General features: G+C 36.3%; 2 protein-coding genes across 2 annotated transcripts in view; one reads left to right on the forward strand and one right to left on the reverse strand.

The window, feature by feature from the left end:
- Positions 1 to 39: 39 nt before the first annotated feature.
- On the reverse strand, positions 40 to 12,622 carry prdm1c (PR domain containing 1c, with ZNF domain). Its single transcript, XM_082148068.1, has 7 exons — positions 12,445 to 12,622; positions 10,924 to 11,130; positions 6,349 to 6,471; positions 4,084 to 4,345; positions 3,025 to 3,791; positions 2,079 to 2,207; positions 40 to 1,405 (listed from the first exon to the last, which is right to left on the reverse strand). The coding sequence occupies exons 2-7, from the start codon at positions 11,104 to 11,106 to the stop codon at positions 1,007 to 1,009; spliced, it is 1,863 nt and encodes a 620-aa protein (XP_082004194.1). The 5' UTR covers positions 11,107 to 11,130; positions 12,445 to 12,622; the 3' UTR covers positions 40 to 1,006.
- A 1,359-nt stretch (positions 12,623 to 13,981) lies between these two features.
- Positions 13,982 to 19,602, forward strand: part of prep (prolyl endopeptidase) — a 12,407-nt gene continuing 6,786 nt past the window's right edge. The window contains exons 1-8 of the mRNA XM_082148056.1: positions 13,982 to 14,128; positions 14,892 to 14,966; positions 15,059 to 15,192; positions 16,409 to 16,539; positions 16,632 to 16,841; positions 18,955 to 19,076; positions 19,150 to 19,255; positions 19,341 to 19,532. Coding sequence (XP_082004182.1) covers positions 14,087 to 14,128; positions 14,892 to 14,966; positions 15,059 to 15,192; positions 16,409 to 16,539; positions 16,632 to 16,841; positions 18,955 to 19,076; positions 19,150 to 19,255; positions 19,341 to 19,532 — 1,012 coding nt within the window. The 5' untranslated portion in view covers positions 13,982 to 14,086. The remainder of the gene's footprint in view (positions 14,129 to 14,891; positions 14,967 to 15,058; positions 15,193 to 16,408; positions 16,540 to 16,631; positions 16,842 to 18,954; positions 19,077 to 19,149; positions 19,256 to 19,340; positions 19,533 to 19,602) is intronic.

The following is a 19,602-nucleotide window of genomic DNA, read 5'->3' on the forward strand; positions in this document are numbered from 1 at the left end:
ACACACACCTAAGGATAAAAAAAAAACGTGACACATGTATTTAAAATGTAGTATAGTCTATTTAATGGTTGTTTAAATAGCAAAGCATGAAAGAAAATCAAGATATAGCACAAATTGAAAAGCCACCATATACAAATATTAAACCACTGTTTTAGGTAACAGATATTGCACTAATAAATTATATATATTTACAACATATAAAACACGTGCCAGCTCTCTCCAACTTGACATTTATGAAAATACTCTTGCCCTGAGAATGGTTCATACTTCAAATATACCATTATCATATAGTCAACTCTTGTCTGAAAGCATATTTGTGTGGTTTTACTGAGTTTGCTTGTTCAGTTAACAGATATTACAAAAATATGATCATTTTGGACTTTTAGTCAGAAAAATTAAACTTAAACCCAGACATTATTCAAATATGCAAAATTGAATAAAGTGTATAATATTGAATGACAGTCACACTACCGTTCAAAAGTTTGGGGTCATGTTATTACCATTTCAAATTTTCTAATTTAAATATTTGTTTATTATTTAAATATATATTGAGCTGAATTTTCAGCATCATTACTCCAGTCTTCAGTGCCACATGATCCAGAAATCATTATCAATGTTGAATATCAAACATTAATATGGAATTCTTTGGTAAATAGAAAGTTCAAAAGAACAGGATTCATTTGAAGCAGAAATCTATGTATAAATGTCTTTACGGTTGCTTTGGGTCAATTTAATACATTCTTACAGATTAAAAGTATTAATTAATTGCAACATTATTAATTTCTGACCCTAAACGTTTGAATGGTAGTGTATAATTAACAGAATCATTTTATAATTTTTTTAAATGATAACCCAGTCAAGTACAAACAAAAACAACTAAAAATGTATGTATAATATATAAATGAAACACATATATAAAACAGGAAATCAGCATCTCTTACAAATATCACCTTCTTGTTGAAACCCTTTAGAAACCCAATTCATTCTTGTATTATTTGGACCTGTTCTACTGCCTCCCAGCAAGCACCTGAGTCCAGATCACCTGACACATCCTCTTTATAGACTCCGCCTCCATATCAACCTCGAGGCTCTCTGCACCTTCGCTGAGGTCAAACCTCTCGATCTCATCATTGGCTGAGTCCAGCTGAGAGGCGGAGCCTGTGCCGCTGGAGGCGGGACAGAACTGCTGGCGGTGGATCTGTAGGCTGCACAGGTGTGTGTACCTGCGAGGGCACCGCGGGCACTGGTGTGAGCGTGAGGTGGCGTGCAGGCGTCTGTGGAGGCGCAGGTGGATGTGCTGGGTGAAGCTGGCGGGACACTGCTTACACACGTACGGGCGTTCACCTGAGTGCAGGCGCAGGTGAGTCTTCAGGTTACTGCAGCTGCTGAAACGCCTGTTACACACCTGCACATGAGACATAGCACAGCAAATTACATCTCCTCTGTCTCTCCTAGGCCGTTTACTCCTGGTATTAAGACGAGGGAGACACATTCCTGTTTACACCTGGTGTTTTAATCCGTCTCTTTTGTCTACTTTGAACCATTTCTGTCCTGATTTCATCGAGGGGAGGGTCTATGTATGGGCTTTTTCAGTTTTTTTTATCTAATGGACAAAATAAGCTCACACAATTTACATATGAACATGAAAGGAGACGGGAAAACACACGGAGAGCATCGGCTTTAGTTTCTGCTCTGACAGCCACAAGACCAGCCGAACGCTGTGAGTGTGTGTAAGAAATCAGTGGTGGGAGAACATTGTGTTTGGTACGTTTTTCATCTTCAAACCAAATTTGGGTCTTCAGACGACAAAGTTTAAATCCCGTCTGGCTCGCACTCTTCCCATAATGTTTACGCATCAGGTCAGTAGACGGAGAGTAGACGGTCTTTAGTGGCTGTTTGAACACATTCAGAATAGCCACATGGAAGTGGTCAAAAGTGGACGAGCTCAAAAAAAATTTGACCGTTTACACCTGTATTTAGCGTCGTCCACTTGTGATCCAATCGACTAAAAAGCATCCTAATACCAGGTGTTAACAGGGCAATAGAAAGCAATGATATGATCCTCTGTGTGTTCTTACATGGCATTCGTATGGTTTCTCTCCCGTATGAACCTGGATGTGCTTCTGGAGGTGAGCCAGCTGGGTGAAATTCTTCCTGCAGATTTCACACCTGTACGGCTTCTCACCACTGTGAACCCTCAAGTGCACCTGGACATTTAGTGGAAAAAGAAAGAAAAGAAAAGAAATATTAAATACATTTTTTTTTTTTTTTTTTTAGCAAGGATGTATTAAATGAATCCAAAGTGGCAGTAAAGATATTTATAATGTTACAAAAAAAAAAAAAAAATGAATGCTGTTCTTTTGAACTTTCTATTCATCAAAGAATCCTGGTTTGTTTTTATGTTTCCACATAAAATTGGAAGCAGCAACTGTTTTAAACATTGATAATAATAATAAATGTTTCTTGAGCAGCAAATCAGCATATTAAAATGATTTCTGAAGGATCATGTGACACTGAAAACTGGAGTAATGATGCTAAAAATTCAGCTTTGCATCACATGAAAAAATGAAATTTTAAAATATATAAAAAAAATTTTTTTAAATCACAATATTACTGTTTTTACTGTATTTTTTATCAAATAAATGCAACCCTGGTGAGCAGAAGAGACACATTTCAAAAAGTTACAAAAATCTTACCAACCAAAGTATATATTACAAAATGAATTGGGAGGAATAAAAAGTATTTCAATAGGTTTGATTTCTCAAAAGTTTTGTGGGCAAAAGCAAAGTTTCACAGGGGAATGCAAAAGCATTGACATAATTTTTTTATACCCCATCTCATATTTTATTCCATCACCATTAGGGGCTCCATAATATGTATATATATTAAATATATATTTAAAAATATCTAAAAATGTGAAGTGTGAAGTTTAACCATCAAATAAAAATAATGAAATCATCATCTCAGACATCTAGTTTTGAACCACTCACTGTAGAGATTCACAAAAGAAAATAATCCACGTACCTTCAGGTTTGACAGTTGACTGAAGTTCTTCCCGCACACATTACACTCATACTGGATCTTTCCGTTCTGTCTCTGCAGTGGATACGGTAAAGCCTTGTACCCTGCAGTCGGTCTCTTCTGAGACTCTGTGGTGTGTGTGACGGAGGAGGAGGAGACACCTGGGGAAGCCACACTCGAGTCTCTCTTGGCTGTGATGTCATCTGCATTGGATACTTCAGCAGGAGAGGGATCGGTTGCATTGCCGAGTGTTGGTGGTTGGTTACGTGACATCTTTGTTAAGTCTTTAGGTTTTGTGTCTCTCACTGTAGAGTCTCTCACATCGATTTTGAGGTCGCCTCTATTGGTCAACGCTAATGAAAGGTGATTCTTTTTGGATGTTTGACTTAAAAGAGATGGATACATGTGGATTGGTGGAAGGGGAATATTATGGGACATGTGTGCTGTTGTTCGGCCAAATCCCATTGGCTGATGTGAAGGCACATATTGAATAATAGGCCATATATACCTTGGCATAGAGGATTGTGGGATAGCAGGGGTGTACACATGTCCTCCTACGTTTAAAGGAATGTCAGAGATGCTATTAGTCATCAAAGATGGAGGTAATTTAGGATTCTGCAGGTCTCTGGTCACTTTTTCCCCATATTTAGATTGTGTGATAAGCGGAGTTTGAATGTGATGATGATCAGTCCAGGGATTCAGATCCAGGATCTCGGTGACGGTATAACCTCTCTTTCTCTTCCTCACTTGATCTTTATCTTGAGAATGAGCTAAAGCAGGAAATTATTCAGAAAACATTTGAGAGAATGATTCAAATAAAAGAAAAATACTTATATAATATATTTAACAAGAAAGTTTCAAATGATTCAAAATAAAAGAACCATTGTGACAAATACACAGCCATCACATGGGGAAACAGTCTTTCCAATGAAATTAAAGCAATTTAAGTTCAATTTAAGGCTGTAATCCCATTAAACAGCACAATATATTATTAATAAAATGCGTTTATATAGTACTGTTGACAATCAGAATAGCATGAAATTGGTCGTGGCTGTCACTCACAGTGTGTGGGAGGTGGCTGCTTCAGACAGGGACTTCTGAGGCTGGTGCTCATTGGCCGCTTGTATTCTAAGCTCCGCCCCACTAGTAGCTCCTCCCCCGGCATTAGATCCTTCACTGCATAGAAGTATACCTGCATTCCAATTTGGAATCCGGCAAGATTCTGTTGCCAAGGAGACGGGGCAGAATTTACAAAGCACATCCATTTGCTGTCACTCTCATCCTCACAAGACAGGAAGTGATGTAAACGCCCCTCCGAGAAGATCTAAGCAAGAAAAAAAGAAAAAAAAATCAGCATTGACATTTTAACAGAAGATTAATAATTATGCATTAAAGTATCAAGTTAACCTCTTCAGTGTGATTTTTTTTGTTGTTGCTTTTTTATCATCCATCCAACATGCATCTAACATTTTGCATTTTTGCAAAAAATGTTATGCTGGGATGAGCATTGGTAATAGATGCTTAGCAAACACCTCTAATAAGCATTCTGAAGGGGGTTTAGGAAATGAAACCGCGTCGCATTAGGCTTTTGCTCTCAGATTTAAAGTGCACATCTATTTGTGCGAGCGACTGTGTGAAAGTGAGAGCTTGTGGTTTAGTTGTTGATTCAGTCTGTTAGCTGCTGGTTGAACAGTCCGTCTGTTTGACCTGATGACACCTGTTTCTCTCTCTCAGTCTTTCTCTTTCTCTCTTTCTTTTTTCAGTTTAGTTCATCCTGTCTAATATTGAACTTAAGAAATTAGACTTGCACATTTATGAACTTACTTTGCATACGATGTAGTCATATAGAGAGAACAAATTCATTTCCATTTAGAGAAATATTTAGCCCTCTAGATACAATTTTCAAGGCCATTTTTATTTACATTTATATGGGTGTATTTTTGGTATTGTATTTAATTCTTCTATGTCAAATACTATTAAATCTACATATAATCATTAACATACTGTATAGTACCATTCAAATGTGTCTTCTGCTCACCAAGGCTGCATTTAATTGATCAAAAATACAGTAAAAAGTGTGATATTATGAAATATTTCTAAAAGTTAAAACAGCTGTTTTCTATTTGAATATTTTACAAATGTAATTTATTCCTGTGATGCATTTCTGAATTTTCAGCATCATTACTCCAGTCTTCAGAGTCACATGATCATTCAGAAATCATTCTAATATGATGATTTGCTGCTCAAAAAACATTTCTGATTATTATCAATGTAGAAAACAGTTGTGCTGCTTCATATTTTTGTGGAATCATATTTTTTTTTAGGATTCTTTTATTAATAGAATGTTTAAAAGAACAGCATTTATTTGAAATGATTTGAAATCTTTTGAAACTTCTTGCTGAAACTTTTCATGACCAAAACTGACGTCCTAGGGTGCAATCGAATCATCTTTAGCCAACGAAAAACAGGAAACAATTTTGTTTCTAGCCCAATGGTTTCTGAAGTTATTAACATTAAAGGGAGACTTCACCGATTAGCATTCAGCTTTGTATCAGTAGAAACCCGGTAGTATTTTCGGATGTCTTTACTGTCTCTTTTGAGCAATTTAATGCATCCTTGCTAAATAATAGTATTAATTTCTTTAAAAAACTGTCCTACTTACCCCAAACTTTTAAACAGTATTATTATTTATTATGACAATGACAATGACGAAAACCATTCTGAGTTCAGACAACCAATAATTGTCATTATTTATTATGCATTGTACATTACCTATAAAATCAAATCATAATATTGATTATATTCATAATATAATATATATAATATATTCAAACCATAATTACATGTTATAAATTTTGACAATTTGACATTTAGAATTGTGTGGATCATTTTGCCCATTAATTTCTAACGCTGAGCAAATTAATTGACTGAATTTCTGAAGTGTGAAAATCAATGGAGCTGCAAATGCATCAGAATGTTCTATTAAGGTTTTCTGGGAACCTTGTTCTCGGTTTGTGTGTGTGTGCGACCTCCTGTCAGCCACTTCCTTGCTGAGTCAGTGTGTGAGATACGAGTGTGTAGCTTTACTGGCACATGTAAGCGAGGAGCAGTGCGTCACAGAAACCCAACATGAGTACACACACCCCTGAAACATGACTTGAAAATATGAACCTCAATGACTCAGAGTGGTTTTCGATCTCAAAAACACACACAGTCACACACACACACACACACACACACACACACACACACACACACACACACACACACACACACACACACACACACACACACACACACACTTCTTATCTTTATCTGTAGACGTACCATCCAGATGTGTTTCCGGCTGATGTTTGCAGATATGTCTTCAGGGTGGAGATGTTCTCCCTGCATCGGGCCGAACCGGGTCCCTACGGGAATGACCTCTCTGGTGAAAACACCCAGCACCTTCTAACAGCACAATAGCAGAAAATAAGAAAAGCATTACATAAAAACTATATGCAGCAAAACCAATGTGTGTCAACCAAGGTCAACCAAGACTACAGATGACTACTCAGACAGGTCTGTCTCCGATTAAAGTGCCTTGTACAATTTAACATGTTAAAACATATATTTACTTTTCTAGCTGACCATGACAGCCTATGTTATGTCTCCTACGTGACCATTTCACAGTCAAAGCATTTACTCTACTTTACATCTTCAGTCACAAGAGAATAATGACCTCTTAATGAGAGAAAGTACATCAGTATGTTTTGGAATATTTCCTGATCAGAGCTAGAGCTCAACCAACTCAAAGCTTGAAGAAGCTGTGTATCTGTGTGTGTGTGTGTGTGTGTGTGTGTGACTGTGTGTGTGTGTGTGTGTGTGTGTGTGTGTGTGTGTGTGTGTGTGTGTGTGTGTGTGTGTGTGTGTGTGTGTGTGTGTGTGTGTGTGACTGTGTGTGTGTGTGTGTGTGTGTGTGTGTGTGTGTGTGTGTGTGTGTGTGTGTGTGACTGTGTGTGTGTGTGTGTGTGTGTGTGTGTGTGTGTGTGTGTGTGTGTGTGTGTGTGTGTGTGTGTGTCAGTATCCTTTGTCCGTGAGGTGAGCAACTGGCACACAGGGGAAATGAAATGAACAGCTGACAAACAAACTAGAGCATAGGAACGCAGATTTGTGACATCAGTTGGTCACTTTGTTTATCTATGCCTTAACCAATCAAAAGCTGACGTGAGGACGTAGTTTAGTGACTTACAGTGCTATGCATAAGTTTAGACACCCATGCTAAAGTTGACTAAAAAGAGGAATAAAAAATCATCTTTTGGAAATTGAACTTAATGCCTTAATTAGAAAAATTAGGAAAAATCCAACCTTTAAGGACACCAATTTTCTTTGTGAATGAATAATGTATCGTAAATAAATAAATGTTCTTCCTTAAAATACAGGGTGCATAAGTCTGGACACCCCTATGTTAAATTCCCATAGAGGCAGGCAGATTTTTATTTTTAAAGGCCAGTTACTTCATGGATCCAGGATACTATGCATCCTGATAAAGTTCCCTTGGCCTTTGGAATTAAAATAGCCCCACATCATCACATAGCCTTCACCATACCTAGAGATTGGCATGGAGTACTTTCCATAAGATCATCTCTCAATGCAAATCAAACCAGCTATTAGGCTAACTGAAATAAAACCATGCCATGATCCTCCTGGATCCATGAAGTAACTGGCCTTTAAAAATAAAAATCTGCCTGCCTCTATGGGAATTTAACATAGGGGTGTCCAGACTTATGCACCCTGTATTTTAAGGAAGAACATTTATTTATTTACGATACATTATTCATTCACAAAGAAAATTGGTGTCCTTAAAGGTTGGATTTCTCCAATTTTTTTTAATTAAGGCATTAAGTTCAATTTCCAAAAGATGATTTTTTTATTCCTCTTTTTAGTCAACTTTAGCATGGGTGTCTAAACTTATGCATAGCACTGTATGTGAGAGTATAATTGCTGCTGTAATAAGTGTGTACGCAGAGCGGCCTACGAACTCCTTGGTGAGTGTGAAGCTAACTTCTGCTGATGAACCTGCAAACTATTCTTCAGTAAAATGTTCTTTAATTGATTGCATGTCTGACTCCTGGTCTTCATTCATCATCTCTGGTCCTCGGGTCTTAAACTGTAAATTCCCATACAGTGAATAATTTGAAATATAGAGCATATTTGTGCAAGAGTATTTAAATGTGAAATGTGTTTTAGTGAGTTTAGTGGATGTATAAAGTCAGTTCTCCTCGGGTCCATAGCAGAGTTCATCACATTATCACACATGTATTGGTTTATCATTTCAAATCTTGAAAAGTGTGCTTGTGATATCGTTCTTTACAATGAATTGAAACTTATTTAATATTGTGTACCTAACGCAATGACATACCAGTGTACCAGACACCCTGATGAAGGCTTATTAGCCGCAGTGCGTTGGCGTAAAGGCTTTTTATATTTTCTAAATTGTCAAGTGCCCTAGCCTCATATGTTTTCTGACATACCAGTGTTATTTCATTTTAATTTTAGCTACATTTTGAGTAATATTTTTTTGTTTTTTTTGTGCCATTTTTTATTTAGTTATTAATTTAGTTTTAGTTATTTTACTACATCAAAATTAATCTGAACAATCTGAGCATGAAAATGTTTTCTTCTTCCTCTCTTGAAGTCTATGGCAGCCCATAGACCCATTTGTGGGAAAATGATGATAGCCGTTGAGCGTACATCAGTTGTACACTCGTTATTGTGGTGCATTATGGGATTGAATGAGTGCACTCGATAATGTCAACTATGGTTTCGGACACCATTACTAATGACTGTCCCCTCAAATAGTGCTTTATTTAAGAGTATAGGGGGCGATTTCGGACACAGCCCAGAGCACTAACTCTCTAACTCTCCAGTCGTCCACATGCATCACATGTGTCACCTACTGTCCAAATTTGCACTGACATTAATGTAATGGGCTAGAACATTTTTTCTTTCCGTTGGCTTAAAGGAACACTCCACCGTTTTTTGAAATAGGGCTTATTCACTTTCTTTCCTACATTTAGATAGGTGGGCAAATGCATTTTTGTCTCAGTGCATGCATTGTTTTAGTTTGACAGGGTCGGCGCTAGCTTAGCTTAGCACAATGAATGGAATCCTTTGTTGCCAGCTAGCATGTCCTGAGTAAAAGTGATATAAAAAAATTAAAAAACCCACCTAATTACTTCTTGTGGCCTGCGTATTCACAACAAGTACAAATAGTGATGCAGATTAACACTAGGCGATTTCCTAGGCAGATATTGACTTATATATTAAGGACTATATTAGGGGGAAGCACAGGCGAAGCACTGCTACTTGGGCGTGATATCTCTGCGCCCAAGTAGCAGTGCTTCACCTGTGCTTCCCCCTAATATAGTCCCAAGTCAATATCTGCATAGGAAATCGTCTAGTGTTAATCTGCATCGCTATTTGTACTTGTTGTGAATACGCAGGCCACAAGAAGTAATTAGGTGGGTTTTTTAAATGTTTTATATCACTTTTACTCAGGACATGCTAGCTGGCAACAAAGGATTCCATTCATTATGCTAAGCTAAGCTAGCGCCGACCCTGTCAAACTAAAACAATGCATGCACTGAGACAAAAATGCATTTGCCCACCTATCTAAATGTAGGAAAGAAGGTGAATAAGCCCTATTTCAAAAAACGGTGGAGTGTTCCTTTAAGATGATTCGATTGCACCCTAGGACGTCATTTTTGGTCATGAAAAGTTTCACCAAAATTGGCTCGGATCATCTTCAGACTACGATGGCAAAAAAACATAAAAAGATTTAATCGAAAAAACAAACCGTTCTCGAATAACGCGCAAACGAATTTGAACAAGAGCACGCCAAAATGAGGCTGTATCTCCGCAATGATTTGGAGTAATAAGACCAAACTTGGTACATCTAATTTCAAGCATGACCTGAGGCAACTTGCAGCATTTTGGCACAGCGCCACCTACTGGTCAAGAGATTTTTTTATATAACTTATGAATGGTTTGCCCAAAAAACTGGTCTCTTTTGATTCAATGAAGCATATCTAGTCGAATGATACCAAATTTTGCCTTGTTGACCATTGGGCATTTTTTATTTTGTCATAAAATGCTGTATTTTATGAACTCGGTATGTGTCATAAGCACCATGCCCTGAAGGTACTCAAAAAGCGACTCCTTGTGGTCAGAAATTATGAGATTTCTAAAAATGCTCATAGCTTTTGATTAATTTAGCCTATTTTTATGTAACTGGTGTTGTTAGATTCCTCGATACATACCAAGAACAATGATAGCAATTATGCCGTATTTGGGTGAAATTGCTGTCTGCCATTTTGAATTTCTTTGGAAAAAAACTTTTTCAAACTCCTTCTAGACTATTGGTCCGATTCTTTTACCAAACTCGGCTCAGATCATCTTTAGCCTATACCAGCAAAAAAGTTATTAAAAGCTATTTGATAGACCAAACCATTTTCTAATACCGCATCAGCAAATATGATTCTGAGGCTGTAACTCTGCAATGGTTTGGTGTCAATGACATATTGACACCAAACTTTGTACATGTCATTGTCACCTCACACTGACCGCACCAGCTTAATTTAATAATAGCGCCACCTATTGGTTAAATGGCATAAGCAATTAAATCATATTGCATGTGACTGAATTTTTTATTTTTTTTTGCTATTTTGACTAAGATCATATAAAAATGTCTTTAATTACTCATTGTTGCAGTTGGTCTGATGCTCCCAGCCATGCTTGTATAACTCATCATGACTTTTTTTGTGCTTGGCCCGTATTTTATTTCAGTTAACATTTATTTTATTTCAATTTAAGCATCCAAATATATCTTTGTAGCCAGTGTACATGTATGTATGTGTGTACCTGATTGTGATGTGTCAATCTGAGGTTTCTGGGTAATGGTGTCTGAGCTCTGGTTTCCTTCCACTCATCAAAGAACATCTCACGTTGATCTTTAACATGACAGGTGTGTGTCACATCCACACTCTCCTCAGTTTGCACGGCGATGCTCTCGTTTGCAGTGGCGGTGAGTGTTTTTGATGGCATAATAAAACCGGGTTGAGATTATACCTGTGTATGACAGACAGACAGAGAGAAAAATGGTACACATAATGATCAGTGTAATTTCAGACAATTTTTTCTATATTTCCCATGCAGTCGCTAGGGTGTTCTGACTGCTTGCTACTGGCAAAAATGACAAGCATGATTTAAGAATGATAATTTTTATCAAGCTCGTATATTTAAGTTCAATAATTTCACTTAAATGGCAATGCAAATTACCTATTAATTGACATTTAAGTGAAATTACTTAACTTAAATATACAAGCTTTATAAAAATGATCATTCTAGAAGAAAATTTCAGATTGCACTTAGAGGCTTTCGCATCTGAACTCTTCATATATATAAAAAGATTATAAATAGTAATTGAATTCACTCATTTGACTTCATTATTATTCATCATTTGAATATAAACAAATAGATTGCTAACTTTACAGTAACTTTACAGTAACATTTCCATTAGTTAAGTGAATGTGATTGAACACTTGAATCTTTTACTAGTCACCCAAGAAAATGAGCCATTGAAAAGACAAAACTCAGATGACCAAGCTAACAAAAATATATTCCAAGAACGCTTTGCTAACTTTACCATTAAGTTATGGAAATTTCGGAATGTTCCCTGAATGTTAAAAGCATCCAAACGTTATGGGAACGTTACTTTTAGATGTTCTCTGTACGTTCTGCAACAAGTAGTAACATTTACAAAACAAAAGTCCTAAAAAATAAATTAAAAAAAGCTTCATGAATGATGTAAAAAATAATGTTTTTGTGCAAACATTTCAAGAACATTATCAAGGACCAGATAACTTTGAACAAACATTTTATTAATGTTACTGGAAGTTCATGACTTTGAGAGAACCTTGCAGGAACGTTCTGATAACGGAAATTGGAGCTCAAATGGAGATTTTCCAATAATGTCTCAATAATAATTTGCAATCAAAACAAGCAAAAAAAACTCCACATTTATTTTATAGCTCTATACATTTACTGTTCTGTATGTCAACAAATGTCTCATTTGTGTCTATATTTATTTCTCCTAAAGGATTTTAGAGACAATATTGTGTCCTCTAAGAAATGCAAACATTTTACTAATCTTTTTTACTCCGATCTGATCAAAAGCGCACGTTTGACAGGTACGTGTCATGTCAGTTTGATGTGGGAATTCAAACCAGTGAGAATGAAACTCAATAAAAGAGCAGAGTTCTCGCTCACACACACAGAGCAGTGACCGCAACACATCTGAGCTGAAGAGGTTTCCTTCAGACGGAGCTTCAGCTGATTCATACGCTGCTCACACGAGGTTCAAATAGAGTCAAAAAGACTTACTGTGATGGTTTGAGATGAGTCAGTGTGCGTTTCTCTCCAGCTGTCTGTAAGAGCGTGCAGTCAAGTTCTCTACCTCTGTTTCTCTGTCTTGAATGTGTAGAAACCTTCGTTTTCATTCACACATCACTTGACAAACTCCACCCTGATATCTTCCTCCACCCCTTCTGTCCGTCTCGCTCTTTTCCTCTCTTTAAGTGTGCATTTCGCAGAAGCTCACATGGTCTGTAAATGACATCTCAGACATATCTGTTCATTTTGTTCATACAATTCTCATGATCAGTGCTGAATAGTGAACCACCCCCCACAGCATTTACATTTATTAATTTAGCTGATAGCCTACTTGCAAATTAAACAAAAACTGTATATTCTAATGAAGAAAACACGTGACATATACAAAATATTATTCGTATACGTTTTGTTTGATTTCTGTGTTGCAAAACTTACAGAACAATCCATTTTAAGTATCAATCAATCAATCAATCAATCAATCAATCAATCAATAAATCAATCAAACAAACAACTTTGTATGGAAACCCTTTCCACCACATAAGAAAAAAATATGCTTTTGTAAATCATAATTAAGTATCATATATATATATAAAATATATGATATATAAAAACTCAAAATTATGACATACTTAGTCATAATTATGAGATTAAAGGTCGAAAGTCATAAATATTACAGAGAAAGTCAAAATTTCAACCTTTAGTATCATATTTTCCAATTTTTTATCTCGAAATTACGTATTATGTCGTAGTAATTGTACATTTGTATCTCATTATTGTGATATAGTGTGTCATTTGTGAATTAGCATGTCATAATTTCGACTTTTTTAATCTTGTAATTATTACTTATTCATAATTTTGACTTAGTATGTCAATTTTTTAAAAATCTCATTATTGTGACATAGCCTAGTATGTCTTTCATTAATAAGCATGTCATAATTTCGAGTAAGTTAAGTAGCCAAAACATGATTTTACTTATGTGGCAGAAATGGGCTTTCCTAGCTTTGCAAAAGCATTATGAAAGAAATAGTTACGTTACCCCAAATAATAATAAAAATGTTCTGTCATTTACTCACCCTCATGAGAATGACGAGGGGATGGTCAACTGTCTGTCAAGCTCCAAAAAGTTCATAAAGGTACCATAAAAGAAGCCGATATGGTATTTCAAGTCTTCCGAACAATTTTGCATGATTCATGTGATAAACAGAACGTAATTAATGTCGTATTCACTCAAAATCATCGAATTGGGCGCGCGTACACGAGTTTTTGTTTGTTTGTTTACAACGCCGTGCCATTCCATACAGTACATAGAATAAAATATATTGCACAAAACATCAGACACAACAGATGCTGCATATAATAAACATAGCTCATAAATATTAATTAGTATATATTTGTTAATGTTTATCATGCGTCATGTGTCCCCGGCGTGTTTTTGACTCTACCAGCAGAGGGCGCTGTGGTGAGTTCAGCGCTCTTTCCCCTCGGCGTGTTTGTCTTTTTAAGGATTCTTTTCCTGTTGATTCCGGACATTGTGCTGCGGCTCTCAAACACCCTGAACTCCCCGACACTCGTCTCCTTTAATTTCATCATATCATTATTTCATCTGTTCATCAGCTCTGAAGATCACTGAATAATGGCTTTCCAGTATCCAAACGCCTATAGAGACGAATCAGTGGTAAGTGACTGAATAATAGAGACAAAGAGGAACTTACATGAATGAATAGATGGAAGGATGAATGAATGAGAACAAATGGATAAAAGAAGGAATGAATGGATCGATAAATAAATAATTGACAAATATATGAACGATTGACTGAAAGAATAAATCAATGCACGAGAGACTATAAATTAATGGAATAATAAAGTTTGATGTTAATAATTGCTTTAATGATTAATAGATGGATGATGGAAAGATTAGATATAGTTCTAATATATTAGATAATATATATGTATTTATATATAAAGAATGGATAAAATGCATAAAGGAATGATGATGGATGGGTGAATAAATGAATGAATTTATACTAGAATAAATAAATACAAGAAAGAATGGCTGGGATTATAAATCCACCCATGAAAGACTGAGCGAATTAATGAAAATAGAAGGATGAATGAGTAAATTAACTTATGAAAGACTGATAATAAAACATAAAGAAAGAAAGAAAGAAAGAAAGAAAGAAAGAAAGAAAGAATGGAGGTCCTGGTTATTTACTTGAGAAATTACCTTGTTTTCCATTTTTCCTTAGAAAATGTGTCTGTATGCACACACTGTTATAAGTTCATAATCACTAAGACATGTTTATGTTCTTGAAAGAAATTGATAATTGATAAGCATTATTAATTTTGCCGAACAGAAACAGGTTTCCACCTGTAGTGATGATGTGATCATGTTGCCATGGTGACCTCACTGCTCATGTGACGCGTGTGTGTGTTATCAGGTGGACGACTATCATGGCTGTAAAGTTCCTGACCCGTACAGCTGGCTGGAGGATCCCGACAGTGAGAAAACACAGGTGATCTCACACACACACACAACACCTCTCCACTCTCCTCGTGAACATCTGACCCAGTGTGTCTGAGACATGACTCTTTCCGTATCTGCCAGGCCTTCGTGAACGCTCAGAATCAGCTGACCCTGCCGTTCCTGGAGCAGTGTGAGGTCAGAGACGTCTTTAAGGATCGCATGACTGAACTCTATGACTACCCCAAATACAGCTGTCCCTTCAAACGCGGGAACAGGTGAGGCCGAGAACAAACACTGAGAACGAGTCTTTACAGTAATAATGGAAATCAATGCATTCCAACAAAATAAACCTTAAAATACACATTGTTTCGAAAGTGTCAGATGTTCCTTTTTCATATTAAACTATTATTCCCTTAACCAAGACGAGTTGATACATACCTCTCTCGTCTCAGTGCGTGCACTCAATCGCTCTGGCGCGCGGCGACACTTTGATAGCACTTAGCTTAGCTCAGTTCATTCATTAGGAACCAAACAGAGATGAAGTTAGAAGCGACCAAACACATCAACGTTTTCCCTATTTAAATACAGTTACACGAGTAGTTACACGACCAAGTATGGTGACACAAAATAAAACGTGGCGCTTTTCTAAGCGGGTAAAAAGGATAACTATAATGTATGGCGGAATAGCACTTGGGAGCACTTCGACTCGGCGCAGTAATATCATCACTCCTGAAAAATCCTCTCCCTCTCACTTCTGTCATTAGAACCAACGTGACTTTTTACTGCGCCTTAGTCAAGGGAATAACATAGTTTAATATGAAAAACGGTGGAGTGTTCCTTTAAACCCAGCTCTGATGGTCTCGCAGAGCTCTTATTTTGTATTTTCAAGCATGCAGACTACCGGTTAAAAGTTTGGAATAGTTAAGAATTTTTTATGCTCTTGAAAGACGTCTCTTCTGCTCACCAAGGCTGCAATATAAATAACTGTTTGCTATTTTAATATATTTTAAAATGTAATTTATTCCTGTGATCAGAGCTGAATTTTCAGCATCATTACTCCAGTCTTCAGTGTCACATGATCCTTCAGAAATCATTCTAAAATGCTGATTTGCTGATGCAATTATTAATAATAGTACTTATTATTATCAGTGTGGATTTTCTTTTTTGCTGCTTAATATTTTTGTGGAAACTCTGATTTTCAGGATTTTTTAATGCATAAAAAAAATGAACAGCTGTTCTAATGAACAGCATTTATTTGAAATAGAAATATTAGAATGATTTCTGAAGGATCATGTGACACTGAAGACTGGAGTAATGATACTGAAAATTCAGCTTTGATCACAGGAATAAATTACATTTTTGTTGTATTTTTTTTATTGTATTTTTGATCAAATAAATCAGAAGAGACATATTTCAAAAACATTAACAAATCTTACCGACCCCAAACTTGTTTTTGGAAGCACTAAGGAACATCTTCCCCCTCTCCTGTAGGTATTTTCACTTTTACAACACGGGTCTGCAGAACCAGAGTGTTATGTACGTGCAGGAGAACCTTGAGGCAGAACCCAGCGTGTTCCTGGACCCAAACACCTTCTCCGAGGACGGGACGGTTGCTTTACGAGGTGCTGGATGAGTCTGTGTTAGTTGCATGAAGCGTGTGAGGTGTGTTTCTGCAGTGTATGGGTGTCAGCTAAAGCCTGCAGCTCATTGGCAGGTTATGCGTTCTCTGAGGATGGCGAGTACCTGGCGTACGGGACCAGCGCCAGCGGCTCGGACTGGGTCGAGATCCGGTTCCTCCGTGTGGACGGCGCCGTACTTCTGGAGGATCAGCTGGAGAGGGTCAAATTCACCTGCATGTCCTGGACTCACGATGGAAAGGGATTCTTCTACAACTCTTACCCCGAGCAGGACGGCAAGAGTGACGGTAAACACACACAAACACGCGTGATAAACAAATTAACACATGCAGGTGTGAGATACATGTTATTTAAGTAATATTATTTACTATATATTAATATTTAGCATTAGCATTTATTTTTTAATTTAAATTTGTGTTTGTTTTAGTAATTTTTTTCTTTGTTTAATATTTCTATTTAACTTAAATTTATTTTAATTAGGGCTGTCGATTTAACTCGTTAATTTAATAAATTAGTTATGGGAAAAAATTACGTTAAATTATTAACGCATTTAACGCATCTGCCCCAGACCTAACAGTACAGGTCAAAAGTTTGGAAACATTAAGATTTTTTTATATTTTTGAAAGAAGTCTCTAATGCTTATCAAGGCTGTGTTTATTTGATCAAAAATACAGAAAAAAACCAGTAATATTGTGAAATATTATTACAACTTAAAATAATAGTTTTCTATTTGAATATACTTAAAAAAATTATTTATTCCTGTGATGCAAAGCTGAATTTTCAGCATCATTACTCCAGTCTTCAGTGTCACATGTGACATCCAGTCTATCACATGATCCTTTAGAAATCATTCTAATATTCTGATTTATTATGAGTGTTGGACACAGTTCTGCTGCCTAATATATTTGATGAATAAAAGGTTCAAAAGAACTGCATTTATTCCAAATAAAAAAATATTTTCTAATAATATAAATCTTCTTTACTATCACTTTTTATCAATTTAACACATCCTTGCTGAACAAAAGTATTGATTTATTTCAAAAAAAGAAAGAAAAAAAATCACTGACCCCAAATGACTGACCAGTAGTGTATATTGCTGTTACAAAAGATTTCTATTTTAAAAAAATTTGCTTCTTTTATTTTTTACTTTTTTTTAAAAACTTTTTATTCATCAAAGTATCCTAAAAAAGTATCACAGGTTATGAAAAAATATTAAGCAGCAGAACTGTTTCCAACTTTGATAATGAATCATCATATTAGAATGATTTCTAAAGGATCATGTGATAGACTGGAGTAATGATGCTGAAAATTCAGCTTTGCATCCCAGAAATAAATGATAATTTAAAGTATAATAAATTGAAAACCAATTATTTTAAATTGTAATAATATATCACAATATTAAATGTTTCTGTATTTTTGATCAAATAAATGCAGGCTTGATGAGCAGAAGAAACTTCTTTCAAAAACATTACTTTCCAAACTTTTGACCTGTACTGTACCTATGACATCTTACATTTCATAAAGTTGATGGTGATGTTCATGAAGCAGGGTAACAACACCTCCCTGCATGACGAAGCCTATAAAATGCAGTTAGAATGACCCTAAAATTCAAGATATGGGGCAAAAATCCCCTTGTATGAGTTTTTGTCTAATATTTATATCATATTATATAATTAAGCAATATCACACGAGTAATGAGTGCAACATCACACGAGTGCTGTTTTTGTCCCGAATAGCACGAGTGCAAATGTGATACTGAATTTATACAACAGTTCAATCAATAAGAAGTTAATATTCTGCTATATTTTAGACACAATATTGTCTGTTTTTGTTACCTATAAAGCCATATAAAGCCGACTGTGGTTCTCCGTGCAACACAGCAGTGTTTCTAAATGAGTGTGTTTTGAACTAATCGGGGAACAAGTGATTCAATGGCATATTCATAAAGAGAGCCATTGAATGAATCGAATGAATGAATGACTCAATGACTTACTCATTTAGACATTTACCGCCACCACCTACTGGCAGTTTTAGTTTCTTATTTAGAGTGTTATTTCATTAAAAAAATATTTCATATTTCCATATTAATAAAAAAAACATTAAAGGTATAGTTCACCCAAAAAGGAAAATTGTCATCATTTCCTCGTCATCATGGCAGTTGAAGCCTAAAAAGTTTGTGTAATAAATTCTATGTACTATTTCTAAAGCTACTTTTTGTAATGTTTTATGTGATGCTTTTCTCATTTAACACAATAATGACTTTAAATGGTCTTTTTGGGGGTCATTTCTCAGCCAAATTTTATGTGCGATTAATTAGATTAATTGTATCGCTTGACAGCCCTAATTTTTATTTCAATTACCAAAAAGATCTTAATCAAACTCTCTCTGTCTGTCTCTCAGGCACTGAGACGTCCACTAACCTGCACCAGAAGTTGTACTATCACGTGTTGGGAACCCCTCAGTCTCAGGACGTCCTGTGTGCCGAATTTCCCGATCAGCCGAAATGGATGGGCGGTGCTGAGGTAACAAACACACACAGACGGTACTTCATTTCTCATCATGTTTGAGGTATATAATGTGTGTGTGTGTTTTCAGGTGTCTGATGACGGCCGTTACGTGCTGTTGTCCATCAGAGAGGGCTGTGACCCCGTTAATAGACTGTGGTACTGTGACCTGAACGACGTCCCGCAGGGAATCACTGGTACAGACGCACAGAAACATTATTATTCAGACAAAAATTCTTCTTTTCTGCTGCCAGTGTGTCATTTCTCTCTTATTGATGGTAGGTTTGTTGCCATGGGTGAAGCTGATCGATAACTTTGATGCGGAGTATGAATACGTCACAAATGAAGGAACCGTTTTCACGTTTAAAACCAACCTGGACGCTCCTCAGTATCGACTCATCAACATCGACTTCGCACAACCGTCCGCCAGCCAATGGAAAGAGCTCATTCCCCAACATGACAAAGACGTCATCGGTGAGCTGAGATGCTGTTTTTAGGGATAACGTGAAATCAAGATTCACTGTATTTACTTTCTTAATAAATG

This window comes from Leuciscus leuciscus (genome assembly GCF_965113295.1).
Source record: "Leuciscus leuciscus genome assembly, chromosome: 19".
Lineage (NCBI taxonomy): Eukaryota > Metazoa > Chordata > Actinopteri > Cypriniformes > Leuciscidae > Leuciscus > Leuciscus leuciscus.

Coding starts and splice junctions, on each gene's coding strand:
- prdm1c (XM_082148068.1), bottom strand. CDS start 11,106: ATGCCATCAAAAACACTCACCGCCACTGCAAACGAGAGCATCGCCGTG. Junction 4,346..6,348: donor GCCGGAAACACATCTGGATG/GTACGTCTACAG, acceptor TTTCTTGCTTAG/ATCTTCTCGGAGGGGCGTTT. Junction 2,208..3,024: donor GTCAACTGTCAAACCTGAAG/GTACGTGGATTA, acceptor CTAAATGTCCAG/GTGCACTTGAGGGTTCACAG.